Source organism: Thunnus maccoyii, chromosome 8, assembly GCF_910596095.1.
Source record: "Thunnus maccoyii chromosome 8, fThuMac1.1, whole genome shotgun sequence".
Classification (NCBI taxonomy): domain Eukaryota; kingdom Metazoa; phylum Chordata; class Actinopteri; order Scombriformes; family Scombridae; genus Thunnus; species Thunnus maccoyii.
This window is the reverse complement of record NC_056540.1, coordinates 430,907-451,374: the sequence shown is the minus strand read 5'-3', so window position 1 is coordinate 451,374 and position 20,468 is coordinate 430,907. Positions and strand designations below refer to the sequence as shown.

Below are 20,468 nucleotides of genomic sequence, written 5' to 3'. Positions count from 1 at the left end.
ACATGATTGATCAAGTCAGTGTGTGATCCTTTCCAATGCAATTGTTAGTTTAGCAGCAGCTAACTCAGCTATTTTTGCATGTGTGTACACAATGGTGTCATCTGCATACATTTGCAGTTCTACATCATGACACTGTTGAGGAAGATCATTAATATATAGGCTAAATAATAGGGGACCTAACACTGACACTTGTGGAACACCCATTGTGCACTTAATAATACTGGACGGTGCGTCACAAACTTTAACACACTGTATCCTAATAGATAAATATGAAGACATCCATGCCACTGCTCTAGATGAGAAGCTAAATTTAGAGAGTTTTGATATTAAAAAATATTTATGCAGATCTAAAAATACAGCACTAACTACTCCTCCTTTTTTCAAGTCTTGATTTAATTTGCTCTATTAAGTGCAAGGTAGCAGTTTCGGTGGAATGATTTGTTCTAAAGCCAAATTACATACAATGTAGACCAAAATTGCTTGTATTAAGAAATGTTGTCAGTTGTTTTAATTACAACTTTCTCAGCAACCTTTGAGAGTACTGGCAGTATACTTATTGGTCTGTAGTTACCAGTGGTGGCTGGTGACTCAAAAAATTGGGGAGGACAGGAGGAAAACCAACATGGAATCATACTATATCATTGTCCCCCATCTGATGAAATCAGAAGGGTGGGGGGCAATTTTTTATGCCAATAAAACAATTTTCTTTCTAAAACAAAAACCCCTGAGTGGTGAAAAGGCTGCTTCTTTAAAGACATTTAGCATATACATATTGCTCCAACATTGTCCAACGTTGATGAAAATGCATATGCATTTCAGTTGACCTCCACTAAATATGTTGCTGCATTAATCCCTCTTGTGTAGCACCGCCTACTAGGGATGTGTAGAGGGCCCAATATTTGTATTTAGGGCCCGAGCACCAAGCGGTGCAAAGGCCCGATTGCATCTGAAGGAATTATTATGATTAGGGCCCAAGCACCAAGTGGTGCGAAGGCCCTATTGGATCTGAAGGAATTTTTTTTCTTCTTCTACTTCTTCTTCTAAAACAAACACATTTTTGAGGGCCTAAACGTGCACAAAAAGTACTTAAACTTTGCACATACATCAGAAGTGGTGAAAGATTTGATATTTTATAGGTCCTGAACATGGGTGTGGCTAAATGGCTCAACAGCGCCCCCTAAACTGCATCCCCAGCGGCATGTTTCACCGACATGCGCAGAAATCAGTGCGCACATGTATCATGCCCAGACGCACAATAAAGTCCATTGGAGCAAAACCGTAAACCCAACAGGAAGTCGGCCATTTTGAATTAAGCGACCATTTTTGGCGATTTGCATGCTTTGTATTTTAACGAACTTAACTTTGGTCAGCCAAGGTGTAAGACCTTGATGATGATTACTCCTGAAGCATTTCAGGAAAAGCTGTTGCCATGGCAACATATTCTTCGCCACAAAGTACGAAGCTTTAAAGCTTTTAAGGGGCTAGACATGCTTGAAAACTCACAAAACTTTGAATACACATGACAGGTCTTAAAGTCTGTAATACTGTATAGGTGGTGGGCATGGATGTGGCAGAATGGCTCAACAGCGCCCCCTACAATATTTCAATGAAGCAGCCCCCGTGCCAGGTTAAACCTATATGTACAAATATCGAGACACACATGTATAATGCCAGGGCGCACAAAAAAGTCTCTTGGACCCATAGCTTAAACCCAACAGGAAGTTGGCCATTTTGAATTTAGTGGTCAATTTTGGCGTTTTTGCATGCCTTGTATTTTGCCTTGTAACTCTTCCTAGAGATTGAACCCGACCGACTTCAAATTTGGTCAGTGTCATCTTAAGACCTTTGTGATGAAAAGTTATCAAAATCTTGAGTTTTCACTGAATGCCCTTGCCATTGCAATGCAGGAAACTTTGATGTTTCACCATGAAGCAGGAAGTTGCTGTAGCTTGACTGTACATTGTCCAACCTGCACCAAATTTCTCATGCTTGATAAGAATCCTGTCCTGAACACATCTACATATCAATGTTGAGTCATAGTCATAGCGCCTGATTCACATGAAATTTTCAAGGTGTGGTCTACAGTTGATATGCAGCACCATGATGTATACTTAATGGATGTTCTCTAGCACCACATAGTGGACACAGGAAATGATATTTAACTCATTTGTGCAATGTTCGATAAGAGTCCGGTCCTGAACACATTGGTATGCCCGCAATAAAAGCCCTTTGACTGCGACACACTCTGACGTGCTCAAGGGTGTGAGGGCCCAATCATCACTGCTTGCAGCTTTAATTAGGGCCGCTGACCAGCGTGAAGCCCTCTTGTATCCAAAGGAATTATAAGGGCTCGAGTGCTGACCAGCACGAAGCCCTATTGTATCCAAAGGAATTATTAGGGTCTGACCACCGAAGGTGCGAAGGCACTATTGTATTTCAAGTGTTTGTTTCTTTATTAGGGCCCGAGCCCAAAGGGTGAAGGCCCTCTTGTATTTCATGTTTTTTGTTTGTCTCTTTCTTTATTATTCCGCCACTTAAATCCTAAATTTGACCCTCTAAACATGCTCAACTCACCAAATTTGGCACGCACATCAGGTGTGGTGAAAAATTTGATAAATTGTAAAAATTAATGCCCACAGTGCCAAAATGTGCTCTCTAGCACCACCTATGTAACTAAAATGGCCACAGCCCATAGGAATGTCGTAAAGAGACACCCCTGACCTAAATCCAACAGGAAGTCTGCAATTAGCCTTTCAAAATAAGACTTTTCCTCAATTTTGGCTCCTGAACAAACGCCTCCTCCTCCGAGGGCGTTAATGGTATCGGCTTCAAACTTTAATAAATGACTTATGACACTGCGCTGAAAAAAAGTTGTTAAAAACTTTGTACGAACGGTTGGATTTTATAAACCCTGAAAGTTGCAGTGCCACATCACATCAAATGCACAATGTAAAAGAATGGGGAAGGCATGGACTTTGTGTCAAACAGAGGCTTCTGACGTCTAAACTATAAGTTTGACCACTTTCAAACCTGTAACTTATGTAACTAAAATGGCCGCCATGGCCCGTAGGAATGTCATAGTGAGATCAAAGTAAAGGGATTTATGTGGAGATTTCACAAGAAGTGTACTGCTCCTGGTGATGTCACTCCCTCAGTGCTGTGAAACATTCCGCAATACACACTCATTATAAAATCACAGGAGGAGCAAGAAAAGACTTTAAAAGTCAAATTCTAATATCTCAAAAACAGTAAAAGATAGAAAAACCATGTAAATTCAAGATTTGTAGGTCAAAGCCTTGTGACTCATTTAAAGTTCAAATGAAGTTTGTATCTAAATCTATGTGGAAGCAGTAAATGTTCAAAAAGGTGTGGGTTCGCTCACACTCTCCATTCAAATATATGAGTATTTTTCTGTGTTCAGCTCCAGTTAATTATTGTCTCTGCACACCTGACAGTACACATTTCAATCAAACTTTGACCAGGTCACGTAGGTTAAAAGTCTTTGTCTTGATGAAAATTAGGAAATTAATTTGTTTTAGACACAAACTCACTATGCTTCCATATTGTCTCTTTCTCATAGTGCCACCTACTGTGCACAGGAAGCCTGCCTTACAACACACATCATCAGGTTTGCATGATATGACATAGTACCAAATAGCTTCACCACTACATGCACTGTCCAAAAAACGCCTGCGTATGAAGAAGTCCACATGCAGACCCACCGACCACATCACAGCCCAATGTGCATGGGGCGCAAGGGCCGGTTCATCGCTGCTTGCAGCTTTAATTATTATTATATTCTTCTCAGTGGGGAAAAGCATTTTTGAGGGGCTAAACATGCTTGAAAACTCATGAAGCTTTGCACGTGCATCAGAAGTAGTGAAAAATTTAATATTTTATAGGTCTTGGGCATGGGCGTGGCAAATGGCTTGATAGCGCCCCCTAGAAAATTTCAAATTCGAAGCCCCTCCTTCAGAATTGACGTAGATGAATGAAATTTGGTAGGCACATGTATCACATCTGGATGCACAAAAAAGCCTCTTGGGGACATACCCATGTCCAACAGGAAGTCAGCCATTTTGAATCTACTTTGCAATTTCACTGCAGTTTTTGCAATTTACAGGTGCGACATGGCTTGACTCAAGTCAAATAACAAAAAAATCTTTCTTCAGTACAGTATACTGTATATATAAAAAATAATCAGCTTCTTAAAAAGCTCCAAAAGTAGAGATGCTTTCCCAATTTGACACCATGTTTGTTAAATCACACAAAGATATTTTAACTCCCCCCATTGCTCATTTAATTAACTTGCCTTTTAAATGCAGCTCCTTTCCCGATGACTGGAAATATGTGTTAAATCTGGAGACCACCTTGAAGCCAGTAACTACAGACCAATAAGTATACTGCCAGTACTCTCAAAGGTTGCTGAGAAAGTTGTCATTAAAACAACTAACAACATTTCTTAATACAAGCAATTTTGGTCTACATCGTATGCAATTTGGCTTTATAAAAATCATTCCACTGAAACTGCTACCTTACACTTAATAGAGCAAATTAAATCAAGACTTGATAAAGGAGGAGTAGTTGGTGCTGTATTTTTAAATCTGTGTAAAGCATTCGACATAGTTAATCATGATGAATGATTAATAATGATCATGATGATATCGAAACTCTAAATTTAGCTTCTCATCTAGAGCACTAGCATGGATGTCTTCATGGATGCGTTCCACAATCAGTGTTAAATCCCATATTATTTAGCCTATATATTAATAACCTCCCTCAACAGTGTCATGATGTAGAACTACAAATGTATGCAGATGACACTGTTGTGTACACACATGCAAAAGCAGCTGAGTTAGCAGCTGCTAAGCTAACAATTGTGTTGGAAAGCATCACACATTAGCTTCATCAATCATGTCTGAGTCTTAATGTAAACAAGACAAAAAGGTATGATTTTCTCTAAAGCCATGGTACAACATCCTAACGCTGATATTCTCATCAAAAATGAAAGGATTGACATTGTCACTTCATTGTCATTTTAAATATCTTGGTGTGATACTGGATCCAAATTTGAAATTTAAGAAACATGTTTAAAAAACAGTTAAAACCATAAAGTACAACTAGCAAATTTTAGACATATTAGAATCTGTCTCTCTTTGGACACAGCCAAGATATTTATGCATGCTATGATTCTTTCTCATATGTTTTATTGCATTACATCACATTGTTGGTGGCAGGCTGGAGAAACAGCCATAAGATCTCGAGTCCTTATACAAACTCTTAACAAAAGGCCAATGCATTTACATCACTATAGGGTACTGGAGAAATACAATTTGACTGAGCTTTGAGAATTTTAGATTATTTTCAAATTTAGCCTTGTTTATAAAATTTTAAATGGTTTGGCCCCTCCTCCACTATGTGACTTTGTGTACACTCGCTCAGTAAGTTCTATTAGATCTTGCAAAATATCCTCTATACAAGATTATACCATACCATTTCATCGTTCTGTATTTGGGCAGTCAGCATTCTCTGTAAAAGCTGCAACTCAGTGGAATGCCTTACCTGATGATATGAAGAGCTGCACTTCCATCAGTATGTTTAAAACCAATTTAAAAAGTCTGCTAAAAGCTATTCAACTCTGTAACCACTGACTCTACATTTTATCTCATGGTCTTCTCATGAATGCAAATAATTTTGCTTTTAATTTGACAAGTTTACATTATTTATTTCTAGTTGACATTATGGGTGCATGTGATTTGCTATTGTGTGTAGCCTTGAATTTTATATTGTTTTTTCTGTATTGTTTTGCTTTGCACTGTTTGTTATTGTTCTGTTATATGTTTTAATTGTGACCTGCCAAAGGGAATGCAGATTAAAATTAGCTATAAACTAACTCTGGAACAGTAGACTAAATGGTAACATTTATGTTTAACACTGTATATGGTCCCAATAAATAAATAAGGCATTTATTTGACAGCTTTTAATTATTAGCTGAACTTTTCAGATTCTGATTCTGAATACACAAAATATAATTAGATTATAAATGAAGATGTATTATTACAGATTAAAAAACCCAGCAGTCAATCAAGTAGTATCAAGTATTTAATAGTAGCTTTTACCACATTTACTAGCTGCATCATTAAAGTGATGCTTACAAATGAATGCATCAATAATTACAATCCAATAATACAATGGGCCATTCTGTATAATGACTTCTTTTTACTTCTGATACTTTAAGTATATTTTAATGCCAATACTTGTGAGTTTTTACTCATGTTAAATTTTGAATGCAGGACTTTTCCTTGTAACAATATCATTACACTGTGGTAAAAGTGCACTAGCATACATCATTTATATCACCCCAACAATAATCTCTACTTGTCTCCTTGTTTAAAAGTAAATTTCAATGGTTAAGGGTGGGTATTATTCCAGGAAAATGAAAGATTCAGGAAGGAGTGGAATCCCCCCAGCAAAAAGTGTATGAGTACATGTTTGGTTCTGAATACATGAGTGTGTTTGAAATGATGAAGGGTAGATGAAGAACTTGTGACTTGAGACCCCTAAGGAGGCCCAGGGGCCCCATCGATGGGGGATGAAGGCCAAGTCAGATTCCCTTGTGGATAAAAGGTAAGTAAGTAATGCATCCCCTTAAGGAGGATATATACAGTAGTTATTAAATGGAGGTGATTAATGTTAGGTCAGATGGTAAGGATCAGGCAAGGAGAGTAAAGGCTCATATAAGGTAGTAAGAGATGTTATGAAGAAGGCAGGATAAGGAGAAAAGGGAATAAACAAACACAGATGGAATTATTTACTGAGCATGTCAACTATTATCCACATTAAACATGGATCAGGTAGTCTTAGGAGGGAGCCAGTGAGTGTGTACAAAGTGTACAGTATACTATACTACATGAACTAAAAATAAGTTTGTAAATTTTCCCCTTTCAATCTTAACCCACTGCACATTTCAGCATTACAAATATAACCTCCTGGGATCCTTCAGAGACTGTTCTCTAGAGGTTCTCTAAAAGGTTCTCTAAAGATTTTCCATAATAACCTTGAGCGAAAGTTACTTGGAGGTTATCTCAAGGCTTTTCAAGAATAACCTTCTGGGAGCCTTCAGGGAATGTTCCCCACAGGTTATGTAAATGTTTTTTCTTTTTTTTAGGATCATCATATTTTTATTAAGGTTTTGCACGGCATAACAAATATTCAGTGCTGTCATTGAAGAGAGGTATGAAAAGAGTGCAGCAGCTGCCACCAATGTATACACTGTATCAACAATAAAAGAAGAACAAGAAGAGGAAGAAAAACAAAAACAGACTAGGAACAAACAAACAAAGCAATCCCTCCCCAGTCACTGCTAGTGTGTAAAGGTATTACAAGATAACCTTCTGGGACCTTTGGGGAACATTTCCCAGAGGTTATGTTAGGGTTTTACTTTGTATGTGTGCTCCAATGAAGGTCTGATAGTCTGATAGACCAAATGCTCAAAAATGAAGTGAATACTGCATAGATCTAAGTGTGTGGAAATCTATCTCATCAAGTTTGGACTCATTAATACAAGGACTTAGCCGGGTGGAGCGGTGGTCATCCTGCATTATCATAAAGGTGTTACAAAAAAAACCCTCTGAGAAATTTCACAGAACATTCCTCAGATGTTCTTTAAGGGTTTCACAAAAATAACTTTCTGAGAACATTCATTGAATGTTACGTAAAGGTTCTGTTAAGGTTTCACAAAAATAACCTTCTAGGAACATTCCTAGAACCAATGTACTTGATGACTTGAGCATTCTTTAAAGGTTTCAAAAAATGTAACCAAACTGGAACATTTGGAGATATAATGGACTCATGGGTTTTGGACTCTTTGTGTTTTCATTCTCTTGGTTTCCTCGGTTACACCTCTGTTGTTCAGTCCTTTTGTTCATATGATTTTGCTTGTTGATATGATTTGGTTTGTAGGTTTGAAGGACTGTCTTGCATTATTAGTAAGCTTGTTGTGTTGTGTACTTAAGTTTATATTACGCTATATTCTTTGACTGGTTAATGTATACTGGTTTGTGATTAAGAGGTACTATGTTTTCTGGGTTTTGGTTTTCTGTTTGCTCTGTGTATCCCTCTTGTGTTCCTGCACTCCTCTCCAGCCTGTTTTTCCCTCCACACTTGCCCTGCATCAAACTCATTAGCCCTGCCCTGTTCTCAGTGTTTTTCCCATGCCTGCTGTGGGGATTATTATTATTATCATTGTTGTTATTATTATTATTAGGGCCCAAGCATGAAAGTGCCAGGGGCCCAATGGTCCCTGGCACTGAAAGTGCGAGGAATCTATTGACTATTGTTTTTGAAGGGATTATAGTTATTATTATTATTATTATTATTATAGTACACCATTGCATTTTTGAGGGGCTTAGGATGTTAAAAAACTCACTAAAATTGGAAAATACATCAGAACTTGCGAAAATTGCAAAGTTCTGTAGTGATTGGGCTTGGGTGTGGCCAGTGGGTTCAATAGCTCCCCCAAACACAAGGCTATTTTGGAACAAAGTTTTTATGATGTGCATGAAATTTGGTGGATTCATTGCGTTCATCATTCTCAACATAATAATAATAATTTTTTCTTTTTTTTTTGCCCAACAGGAAGTCAGCCATTTTGGATTTTGTGTGTCAATTTTCATTTTATGAACACATGTTTGAGGCCTTTATATGTGAAAACTAACGAAAGTTTGCATATATGTTCGAACTAATAAATGCTTCAACAGGTTAATGTATGCTGGTTTGTGATTTAGAGGTATTGTGTTTCAGTCTTGTCAGCCCTGCCCTGCTCCCTGTGTTTCCCTCAGCTTATCAGTTCCTAGCCTGCCCTTGAGTCTTGCCACCTGTTTCTTGTTATTTGATTAGGTAGGGCCTGAGCGAAGGCCCTATTGTATCTGAAGCAATTATTAGGGCCCAAGCATGAACGTTGGGCCCCTGGCTCTTAAAGTGTGAGGAACCTATTCTTTTTGAAGGTATTATTATTATTATTATTACCACTACTATTATTATTATTATTTGTTATTATTATTATTTGTTATTATTATTATCCATATTATTATATTATTCTTATTCTTATTATTAGGGCCTGAGCACGAAAGTGCCAGGGGCCCGACAGTCTCTGGCACTGAAAATGCAAGGAACCTATTATTTTTGTAAGGATTATCATTATTATTATTATTATTCCCCCATGCCATTGCAGTTTTGAGGGCCTTGTGATTCTTGAAAACTCATGAAAATTGGCACACATGTCAGAACTGGTGAAAATTGCTAAATTCTGTAGTGATGGGGCTTGGGTGTGGCCAGCGGGCTCCATAGCACCCCCAAACACAGGGCCATAGTGAGATGAAGTTGCTTGGATGTTCACAAAATTTGGTGGGTTCATTGTTCTCATCATTATGGTCATAAAACATATTTTTTGAAAATTTTTTGCCAGAAAGGCAGTCAGCCATTTGGATTTCGTGCGTCAATTTTCATTTTACGAACATGTTTGACGACTTTAGGATGCGCGAAAACACACAAAACTTTGCACCTATGCTCGAACTAGTAAATATTTCAATTAGTACCACAGTTGGGCTTGGGTGTGGCTATTCAGCTCTATAGCACCCCCTAATTACTTTTAGCATTTTTTAGGTGCTAGGGGTGCTTGAAAAGTCATAAAACTTTGCAAATGCGTCATAAGTTTCGAAACTTGATCTGATATGGGTCTTGGGTACCATTTTTAGACGTTGCACATCTCAAACTTCAAAAAATCAAAATAAATCAGCTGTACCTGTACGTCCCATCTAATCTGTTATTCTTCTGGGAACCAGTGATGTCATTGGTTCTTGGAAGAACTTGAGGCTTTTTCAACTTTCAAGCTGTTTTCTGTTAGTGGTGCCTTCAAGGACAGTGAAATGTGGGTCCAACACTCCCGTCTACCATGCTACACCAGCGATGTGGAAAAGCAATCGCTAAAATATTATATTACTAAATACTTTAAAATATCAGCATATTTGGAAGAAAACTAGGTTTTTATGATATGTAGCTGAATATCACACTGTGGAATCAGACACTAACAGTTACAGAACTTACAGGTATTATGGAGGAGGACTGGGGTGACGTTACAGCAGCAGCTAAACTAAGCTAAGCTGCTAAGTTTCCCCATGATTTATCCTGAAGAGCTGAATCTGACACAAAAAACACTAGATTTACAATACAATGTCAGAGCAGTGATGTAGTGGTACTATTACAATTGATGAGGCCAAATATAGTGGTCGGTGGCCAAAACGTGTCAAATAAACTGCATATCCAAAATGCTTTGCGAATTTGCATGAACAGAAAACACAAATGCAAAAATCACAACACAAATGCAAAAGCCACTGTGGAAGTGAGTAACAATGGGTGTTGACAATTAAACAGCCGACTACTAGTGTGTAGGTATTGCCTGCACATGTGGAAGAGGAAAGTTCTTGCCTCTTTGAGAAGTGAAACATTGTTCACTGGCTAACTATGATTACTATCACTATGTGATTGTCACAAATGAGTAATGTTATTCAATGTCTTTATATATATTCATATATATTTACTGTATGTTGGGGTGGTAGAGGGAGTTGCAGCAGCAATCAGCATTGGTATTAGAAAATCAACAAAGAAGTGAGTAAAATAAGTAGACAGTTGTACAGGCTGCATACAAAACTTGTATGGATATGATTGGATGATACTTATCTGGTAGTAAATATATGATGCATAATTAAGTCAATGATATGTGCCAGTAAGCTGATGTGTGACTTAAGTGCACTACCTGAACTAATGCTATACTTTGTTTTAATGTTTTTTACTGTAATTATCTTTTTCCCTCCTCTCATCTATGATCTTATCTTTTACCTTCTATTTTTATTCTCTCTCTTTTTTTACCAGCCAATGAATTAATAAGTGAAACAATGAATCAAGTCAAACAAATGTTAGGAGTTTCTATACAATTCAATGAGTTTCAATATTATCTAGCAAAAACCAAAAGTGTTAACTGACCCAATCCTAACTGACACTTCAGTTATTCCTCATTCTGAAGTATTTTTGCACTTCTGAAGCTGTTGAGCTGACTAATAATATCCTAATGGATAAACAGAATCATGCTTTCCAGATCAGAGAACATTTATTTATAGAACACTTTTCACAGAACATGTGTGTCACACAGTGTCCTAGAGATCCAACAAATAGACATGACTAGCTGAATTAAAAAACAGATCAAAGCTAGAATCTCAATTGTCATCGTCCACCATACATACTCTCAAGATTTTAAACGAGCTCAAGCATGGAAAGGGAATAAAATTGCCTGAATAGATAAGGTAACAAGGCAACCAACTCATTTAGATAGGATTCGGTACAGCTTCTGACACTACTAAGTGTTTGGAGACAATAGTATTTCAAAACATCTCTGTGAAAATTACTAGTTTATATGTATTTCATGTAAAATTCATGTAAACCAGTAATTTTCACTTCTTCTAAGCCAACATAGGCTACAACATTGTCTCTTTAGGCACTGAGTGGATATTTTTCTTGTATTAACAACCTGTAGAAGTTTCTTGTTATAACAACATACAAATTTAACATATTATACTGAGAAGAATTGAATTACATACACTGCCGTAGGTAAACATACAGTCCAACATACATGGAGATCAATGTTTCCATTAATTAGTTATTACTGAATATATCAAGTTTAAACAGAGAAGTTGTTTCAAGGAAATTCCTATTTCCCTGTAATTACACTTAAAATTACATCGCTCTTTCCAGGAGGAAAGAACTGCCCAGAAGTCTATAATTACTAAGTAAGTAATAAGTATCTCTCACTTGTCATTTTTTATTATGATTGACAATAACTGGTTATCAAGAGAAATTGCAAGAGCATGGACTAATCCAAAACTCTGAAAATGCTCTGGCAAATAATTAAATTGAATTTTAAATTACATTATAGTTACATTTCTCATGGGCATTTAATGTCTGTATCAGCTTAGACATCGACACAGACATGGAGAGCTGGAGAAGATTTCCACCAAGACCTTTTCCTGCTCTCCATGTCTCCATGCTCTCTCTTCAGGATCCAGAATGGAAGTCCTTTTCTACTGTGTTGTGGGCTTTCTTCCAGGTCCATTCAGGAAGCTGAGATGACATTGGGGCAAACTCTGAAGGCTTCAAGTTTTTGGTCCTTTCAATTGCTCTAACCACTTTAAGGTGACATTTCCAGCCTATTTAATTTATTTCCCCATTCTTTCAGGTGCATTGACCTCTACATTGTTTAATGCTCCAACTCTTTATAGGAGGTAAATTCTAGCTACCATTGGATATCATAAACACTGTATTGTTTAATGTTTTAGTCCCACAGTGCAAGCAATATTCCTAACAAACCCATGCAGCAGGTCCAGAGCGTTACGGGGAGGGATGGACCATCAGTGCCATTCAGGAGGTTTTCTACCCGAGACCAGGACCCATTATTGGGCAAAGGTTTCACTCCCAATGCCCAGCACATCACATTATAGATGTCCACTGCTCGTATTGGAGCTGCCCGAACATTCTGCTTGAAGTCTAGATGAAATGAAGTACACAAAATTAAATCAACATCTCAAATTAATTGACATTACAATTTGCATTATTTAACCAGTAGACACCACCGCAGAAATATATGTAATTTCTCCTGCATTTTAAAGTTTACACTCTCCATCTACTTCAAAAAACACAGAAAACTGGGCCCAACTTTGGTTGTGAGTCAAGTCTAAATTACTAGAAACCGTCTGTTGCATACTGTAATAAGTTTTCACTAGCATGGTACAACCAGCTTGAGGCACACAGTGGATCACAGGAGAGGAGTATGGTAGCTTCAGGACAGATAGTATTGTAAATCAGTTTGCTGCTTGTTTGATAAATCAGAGGCAAAAAGTAATGCATAGATTGTACTGTGAAAACATGATTACCAGGTCCTGTTGCCAAGAAAATGCCCCTCATGTCAAGGACCTCATTGTCGTAACCATGCCAGCCATTTTGCCATGCTGAGGGCTCACCGGAGTCATTTTTCCAGTATGGGAGTCCATCCTTATTCTGGAGTAAACAAACACACACACATTCACATTGATTTAAACAAAAGATATAACATTAGTATGCAGTAAGGTTTAATGGGTGATACAGTCAAAAACTGCAGAACAGCTACTAAATGGAGCTTGAGATATTATTTTGTTCATATGTTGTTTCCAAGGTCAAGAAACAAACATCTTTTAAGTCAAGATAGATGAAAAATCCAAGGTGCTCAAAATCATCAAAAGTTTGAACATCTATAGTTAGTTCCAGATTTTTCTCTCGACTTCTGAGTGGATTCTCCATGATGGATATGTTCATAGAAATGTATATCTGTTCTTTATTTACCAGTAATATTTTTTTTTATCTCTAAAACTCGTTTAAGGGACTATAATCAGTACTCTTATTATCCTAACAGAATGGACCACTGAGTGTTGGGAAGAACTAAAAAAAACAATCTTAGTTTATTTCTGTGCTTTTCCCCTCTCTTTCTTGTTTGAACTATTGAGTATCATATGGTGTTGGGTTATTGTGACAAATGTTTCTTTGGTTTATTACATGTTCTATGGCTGTTTCTTGAGTTTTCACTCCCCCCACACCTTTTTAGTTTTGGAGGATACAATGAAGTAAATTGAGTCATCCTGCTGGATTGGTCTACTAACTGTCAGAGACTGTTGTAAATAATGTGAACAAACTATGCTCTAACTGCTCTTCTTATGAACTATTCTTTTTTGTTTCTGGGCAACAAATCCTGTTTGAGCCCTTGATCATTATATGGTGTGGAGTATCCGCGGCTGATAAATGTTTATTTAGTGTTTTTCATGCTTTATGGCTACTAATCCAATCCAATCCAATCCAATCCAATCCAATCCATATAGTGCCAAATCATAACAAAAGTTATCTCAGGGCACTTTTTACATAGGCAGGTCTAGACCGTACTCTTTAATTTCCCCCTATGAGCAAGCACTTGGCAACAGCAGCGAGGAAAAACTCCCCTTTAACGGGAAGAAAACCTCAAGCAGGTTCACAAAGACACACATCCATCTACTCACTTACATAGTCAGAGATGTTATATTGATCAGTTTGTCTTATCCCCCTTTGTTATCACCCTTTTTTGTCTTACCATCTATCATCTGTCGTGGTTGTTTGTTTTCCTGTACTTATTGTAATCTCACCTGTTTTGTACCTATTGTTATTCACAAACAAAAAAAAGTTCCTCTTTCTGCTGCTGTCAGCTGCCATTTCAGTGTCAGAACGATGCAACCCTCTCCTCCTATGCAAAGACCTCCAGTGTTCATCAGATCCAGTGTCCAGGACCCATGGATGCTGGATCTGAGCTCATCAGAGCCCTGCTTCACATCTCAGCTCATGGCATGATCTCTCCCTGAAAATGATAATGATGGGGTCTAATCTCCAAAGACTTCTCAAGTATTCAGGGATTAAAGCAAGAACACATTTGTGAGCCTGAAAAGTTGTCCTTGAGGTAATGTGTATAATATACTGAATTAAGTAATATATTAATTTAAAACTGTTCTATGCCTGAAATCAGGCATGGCGCCTGAGAACTTGAAACCCTGCATATTTTCTTCAACCTTCCCTATTGTGCACACATTAATTAATTTAATAACTTTAAAAAAAAAATACAACCATGGCTTAACCTCACAGGGGTCAAAAACCACAGACACCCTGCACACCTCATTCCCTGGGTAGGGGTAGGGGGGTCAGGTGCACCACAGCTGACACTCACACCACCCTTTTCACAAGTCCTGAGTCGCTCCTGCGAGCACGAACCTTGAAAAGTAGCCTGTCATGTCCAACCTTATGAATGGACCAGGTGTAGACCAGGACGCCACCATGCATATGTCCTTGACACTCGCCCCACTGAATAATGCTGTCAGTGCTGCTACAACATGTGTGGAATGTGCTCACAATAGGGGGGGTCCTTACCCACCTACCTATAGGCTTGAGAGATGCACTCACAAAGCCAACTAGCTAGGCGCTTCATGGATAGGGCTTTAACAGCCACTCCCTCTCCATAGCACACAAACAGCTGTTCAGTGCACTGAAAGCGGGCCGTGTGTTCGACATAATATGTCAACGCACGTATTGGGTACAATAGGTGCAGTTTTGCCTCCCTGGCAGGGGGATGGAGGACAGAATGCCTCTAGCTGAATCATTCTCAACCTGAATGAACTCCTTATGATCTTGGGAACAAAGGAGGGGTTTGGTCTGAGAGTAGCATCGCTGTGGTCACCATGAAGCAGCAAACAGGGTGACCCACAGGGCGCACAACTCACTTACTCTCTTAGCTGAAATCAGCGCAAACAACAAAGCTGTCTTGAATGACATTGCAACACCAACGGTAGTTCCCACTAGGGGCAGAGACATGCATCACTAGGCTATGTCTCCTAATGCCCTGTAAGAAGCGTTTCACAAGGGGGTGTGCTTTTTAGCAAGCAATGGTGGATCCTGCTCTCACTATTTGGATGGTCTGCACCACCTGTGCAGACGGTCCAACCTATATCAGCCTGTCCCTCTCAGGAGCCAAGCCTAGAGAGGCTGGCCAAACATGGGCAGCGCACCTATCGAGCCCATTTCCTGCGAAAGAACCCCCCGAAACATGAGGAATGGACCAGGGCTGGGCCGCCAACATCTGGGTCATCTCTGCACACCATGGTGGTGAATGGCGGTCTAGGACTCAAATCAGTGTTACAGCAGTGTTACAGTACTAGCTGTGGCTAGCGGTGTATTAGCCACAGCTATGCCAAACACTCCCAGGTTGTTAGCTGCAGTGGCCAGCTGTGCACACAGCCGGGATATTTCTTTGAGATATTCCAGCATGTCCCTATCCTGCATCAGTGAAGGCTGCAGATTCCTGCTTGCTGACCAGCCAGCTAAGAGAAGAATGAGGAGGGCTGCGAGGGCCTCTTTAAGGGGGGGCACACTGGGACAGTCTGTCTCTGTGTGGCACTGCACGCTCAGGAAGGAAATCAGTCCTGGGACTAGTGTCTTTGTTTTCAGTTGCTCCTTCCAGGACTGCCTAATGTCCAGGAGAAGAGGCAAAACAAACAACGTGGGGATCTATCTCAAGCTCTGGGTCACTGTCAATACAGCAGAGCAAAATGTCACACAGCCCAAAATGGTCCCACTGTTGCCAACATTGAATCAGAGCATGTCCTTGGCAGTGAACGCAGGGTGGTGGCTGCATCCTGCCACTCTCTGTGTGGTTCTGTCCACACTCAAAGCAGAAATGCGGTGGTGGTGGCGACGAGGTCAGGGCACGATGGGCAGGAATGAGCTTGCTGGAGCAGCGACTCCATCCCTGGAGAGGGTAAGATCAGAGAGCAGATTTGCCATCGCTGAAGTAAGAAGGATGTGTGCTGCGGCAAAACGCTGTCTTATATACTGTGTAAGACATATGTAATCGGTCGGCATATCCTGATTGGCCGGCTACAGTGATTGGAGGAGAGTATTACTCATAGAGTCCAGTAGAGGGCAGAGCTTGTGTGAGATAGAACATGCTGGAAGTTAGTATTGTTTGTATACAGTGTATTATAGACTTAATATAGGAGCTGTGGCTCAACTTTCAAAATTCTAAAAAAAATTACACACCTTTGCCAAATACCATGACTATAACATAATCAGAGCCAAAATGATTGAAAAAATAAAACTTTAAAGGCCCTTTTAGGTCCCTTGTGATTAAGGTTCATGAAAGATCTTGCTTTCGGTTAAATGTTAAAAAAACCAAGACCATGATCTTTCCCAAACCTGTATCAAGTGCTGACAGTGCCTACAACCAAAAAAAAAAGGTTAGAAGGGTTAGACGATAAGTTTATAAAATTAATTTCTCAGGTATTTACTTCACCACTTGCTGAACTATTTAATTTGTCCTTATCTACCGATTAACCTCCATCTATTTGGAAATGTAATGTAAGTAACTCTCCTTCTTAAAGGGGGTGACCTTCTAGATCTTAATAATTATAGACCCATTTCTATTATTTGTAATACATCTAAAATATTTAAGATACTAATTTTCATTTATTTCAATTATTACAGTACATTAATGACTTTAATATTTTATCACCATCTCAGTCTGGCTTTCATTCAAATTTTTCAACTACTACTGCCCTTGTAAAATTTACCAATGATATGTTCTCATCTTCAAAAAATGGTCAATTTACAAGTACAATTTTTATTAATTTAACCAAGGCTTTTGACCATTACCTACTACTTGATAAACTAAACACTACTGATGTTTGGCAACAAACATTATTTTGGCTTAACTCGTATCTTCATAATTGCCATCACTGTGCCTCTGAGAACGGAGTACCACAATGATCTATTTTAGGGCCATTACCTTATTCTTTATTATTAATAACCTTCCATCTGTTCTCTTCACTGATATGCAGATGACACTGTTATATATACATTTAACTATGATATAACTTAAAATTAAAAGCTCTCTGCAATCCTAATTTTCTCATGTTCAAAAATGGTTTTAAACAATAATCTCATATTAAATAAGCAGAAGTCTTGCAGCATGCTGTTTGTCTTCCTAAAAAAGTTGATACACACTTGGGACTTGGGATTGATTCTGAATTTTCCTTACAATGTCATCAATTATATTATAAATAAAACTAGAAGAGTGCACTCAGTAGAGTGCAGATCTCTGCCAGGTGTGTCTGGGGGAGTGTAGGTGGGGAACAGGAAATGCAGGGCAGGCTGCGTGTCCAGTGTGTCAGCATGAGAGTAGTGGAATGAAGGGGACAATATGCAGGTTACATTATCAAGGTGTAACCAGACTAGATAGGTTGTATGGAGACAAACCTTGGACACAATGTCCATACTGTATAAATTTAATAAGGAAACAATAAATGGGACAATAAGTCCAAACTTTACAATTTAAACAATGTTATTTATTTAGAACATTTTGTTGTAAGATAAAAACAGGGATTTATTCATCTCGTATCTTGCCTAACTTTAGTGGATCATAACATATCAGGTATGGAATTAATCTGCAGATGCTTCGGTTCAAGATGAGAACAAACTTTTCTATGGAATGCCTTTTGCTATGTCATAATATGCAAAATGGCGATGACTGCGGAAAAGACGAAAGTCTAAGCTTTATGATTGGCTCATAAAGAACGGTGTTATGAAATAGGTTTTTAAAAAATTGTGAATCACTGTAACTATGAGTGGTCCTTGAGCATACAGTCATTAATGTGCACAAAAAATATTAGGCTGATGGGTCCAGTAGTATGTGAGATTAGCCACGGACAGATACATACACTGAAACGTGCATGCACAAGCATTACCAAATGTATGATCCCCTGCAGGCTTATGTCTGGTAGAGATAACAAAGGCCAGTCATAGAATACTATATTGGTCAATTAATTATTTTGCTCTCCATGTGAAAAAACAAATTGCCCAGCTTTACATGTTATGTAATATCTGTGTATTTGTTTTGAGGTGTCTTTATCACATCATTGTTTCATGTATGATGCATTAAATTAGTTACCACTGAACACTGAGCTTTTTGTTTTTAAATGTACTCGTTTCAACTATCCTTCACACCAGAAACAGATTATAGTTCCAGCCAGATCATCATACTCAGACACATCCAACACCCTTTCTTTATGTACCAACAATTTCTTAAGAAATTGGGAGAAATGCTTTTAAATTTAAAACTCCATCAGATGCCAGACTCAGATCCATTACTTATTTTCAAGTCTTCTTTGCTTGTTGTCCTCAAATGAGCCCTGCATTTCCCAGTGTTTTCCTGTGTTTATCCTGCCTCCCCTGTTTTCCCCTGTCTGTCTCTGGGCTCTTCTCATTTCTCTATTTTGTGCCTCCTCATCTCCTCTCTCCTCTGTCCTCCTGCCCGTGACCCGGAAATCGATCTCAGCACATCATGCTTAAGGATGTCTCAATTCCTAAAATGCACCTGGAGGTGGGAGGAGCAAGGAGAGAGGAGGCTTGCAGGAGGAGCTATGAGCGAGGATGCACAGGTGTATCCTTTGCGGAAGTCTTTTCGGCACCCCTGACGTATAAAAGAGGCGTGACACACAGCTGGAATATACAAACCATTTGTAGTGCTTCATACAATAAAATATATAAAGGATATATATGTATGAGTTCTTTCATATTATGCCACGTTGTGATTTGAATTAAAAGTAAATATATAAGTTGCCATGAACACTGTTATGCTCATCTGACAGATCATAAAATACAGCGGTAGGCTGTAACAAAACAATGGACAGATGATGCAGCTCTGCCGCATATTATATTTAATTGACATGACGGCTCCGAAGCAAGGATGTCTCATTTTGTTAAATGCCTGTTGCCTCGACTCCTCTCCCGTGTCTCTTCCTCACCTCCTCTGCTTGCATCTCAGGTAGGAGGGACTAAGATGTGAGGAGAGTAGGCGAGGAAAGAAATCCAAGATGTACAAACTGAGAAATGACATTAACATTCCTCCCTGCCATTCATCCTCATCTCCTTCCCATTTTGCAATAAACCGTCATCTTTTCAACCATTACTGTTCTTTGCGTTCTGAGTTTGGGTTCCCACCAGTGTTTGTAACATTTTGACTGTATTTAGCTTCATCTTTTATGATTATTAAAAAAAATTCTCCCCATTTTACCCTTTTATTTTGTTATTTGACTTAGTACTTTTGACAATTTTGTTTGATCTGGCAGTTGCTAAAGTCTGGTGCATATGGTGTTTGTAATAGAGATGTAGAGGTTTGGGATTTTGTGTGAGCCATGTTTGTGTGTGTGACTTCTTTTTGGAATTGTTTGTGTTTTTAAATTGTCTGTCAATTTTCATAGGTTTTTTTTGTATTTATTATGCAGGAACCCCTTAAAAACGAGATGGTGCACCTCAAGGGGCATATCCTCAGCTCAAATTTTAAATAAAATAAATGATTAGTCTTATGTTTTACCTCTGCGATAAACCAGCTTGGCTCAGCCACCAGTGTCAGGGGGGAAACAAACTGTCCTCCTTTGTAATGGAGACGTTCAGGGATCTCCTGTCTGGCATAGACACGCATATTAGGGACCTGGGACAATGCAGCATACACCTGGCAAAACACACATACAGTGTTAACAGAGTTTTACTACTAAACCATAAACCACTACTTTCTACAAAAACTTGACATCTGTTGCATAAACATATGTATAGAACAAAATAGGATCTTGTACATGTCAACCCTTCGTCTTGAACTTCCTCCCTAGCAGGTTAGAAGAAGCAGCTGGTGACACAGAGTTCCTAAACAATTCCCTTATTTAATCATTCCTCTTATCAATCTAATCAATATTTTTATATTAACAATGAATGTGAAGTGTGAAGTGAAAACCGTTGCTTATAGTGACAGACTCTGAAAATTCTCA

General features: G+C 38.6%; 1 protein-coding gene across 1 annotated transcript in view; it reads right to left on the bottom strand.

Moving 5' to 3' along the window:
- Nucleotides 1-11,145: 11,145 nt before the first annotated feature.
- The window catches only part of enpp6 (ectonucleotide pyrophosphatase/phosphodiesterase 6), a 61,579-nt gene continuing 52,256 nt past the window's right edge, over nt 11,146-20,468 (bottom strand). Inside the window, exons 6-8 of the mRNA XM_042419044.1 lie at nt 20,021-20,158; nt 12,981-13,104; nt 11,146-12,594 (exon numbers count right to left, since the gene is read on the bottom strand). Coding sequence (XP_042274978.1) covers nt 12,383-12,594; nt 12,981-13,104; nt 20,021-20,158 — 474 coding nt within the window. The 3' untranslated portion in view covers nt 11,146-12,382. The remainder of the gene's footprint in view (nt 12,595-12,980; nt 13,105-20,020; nt 20,159-20,468) is intronic.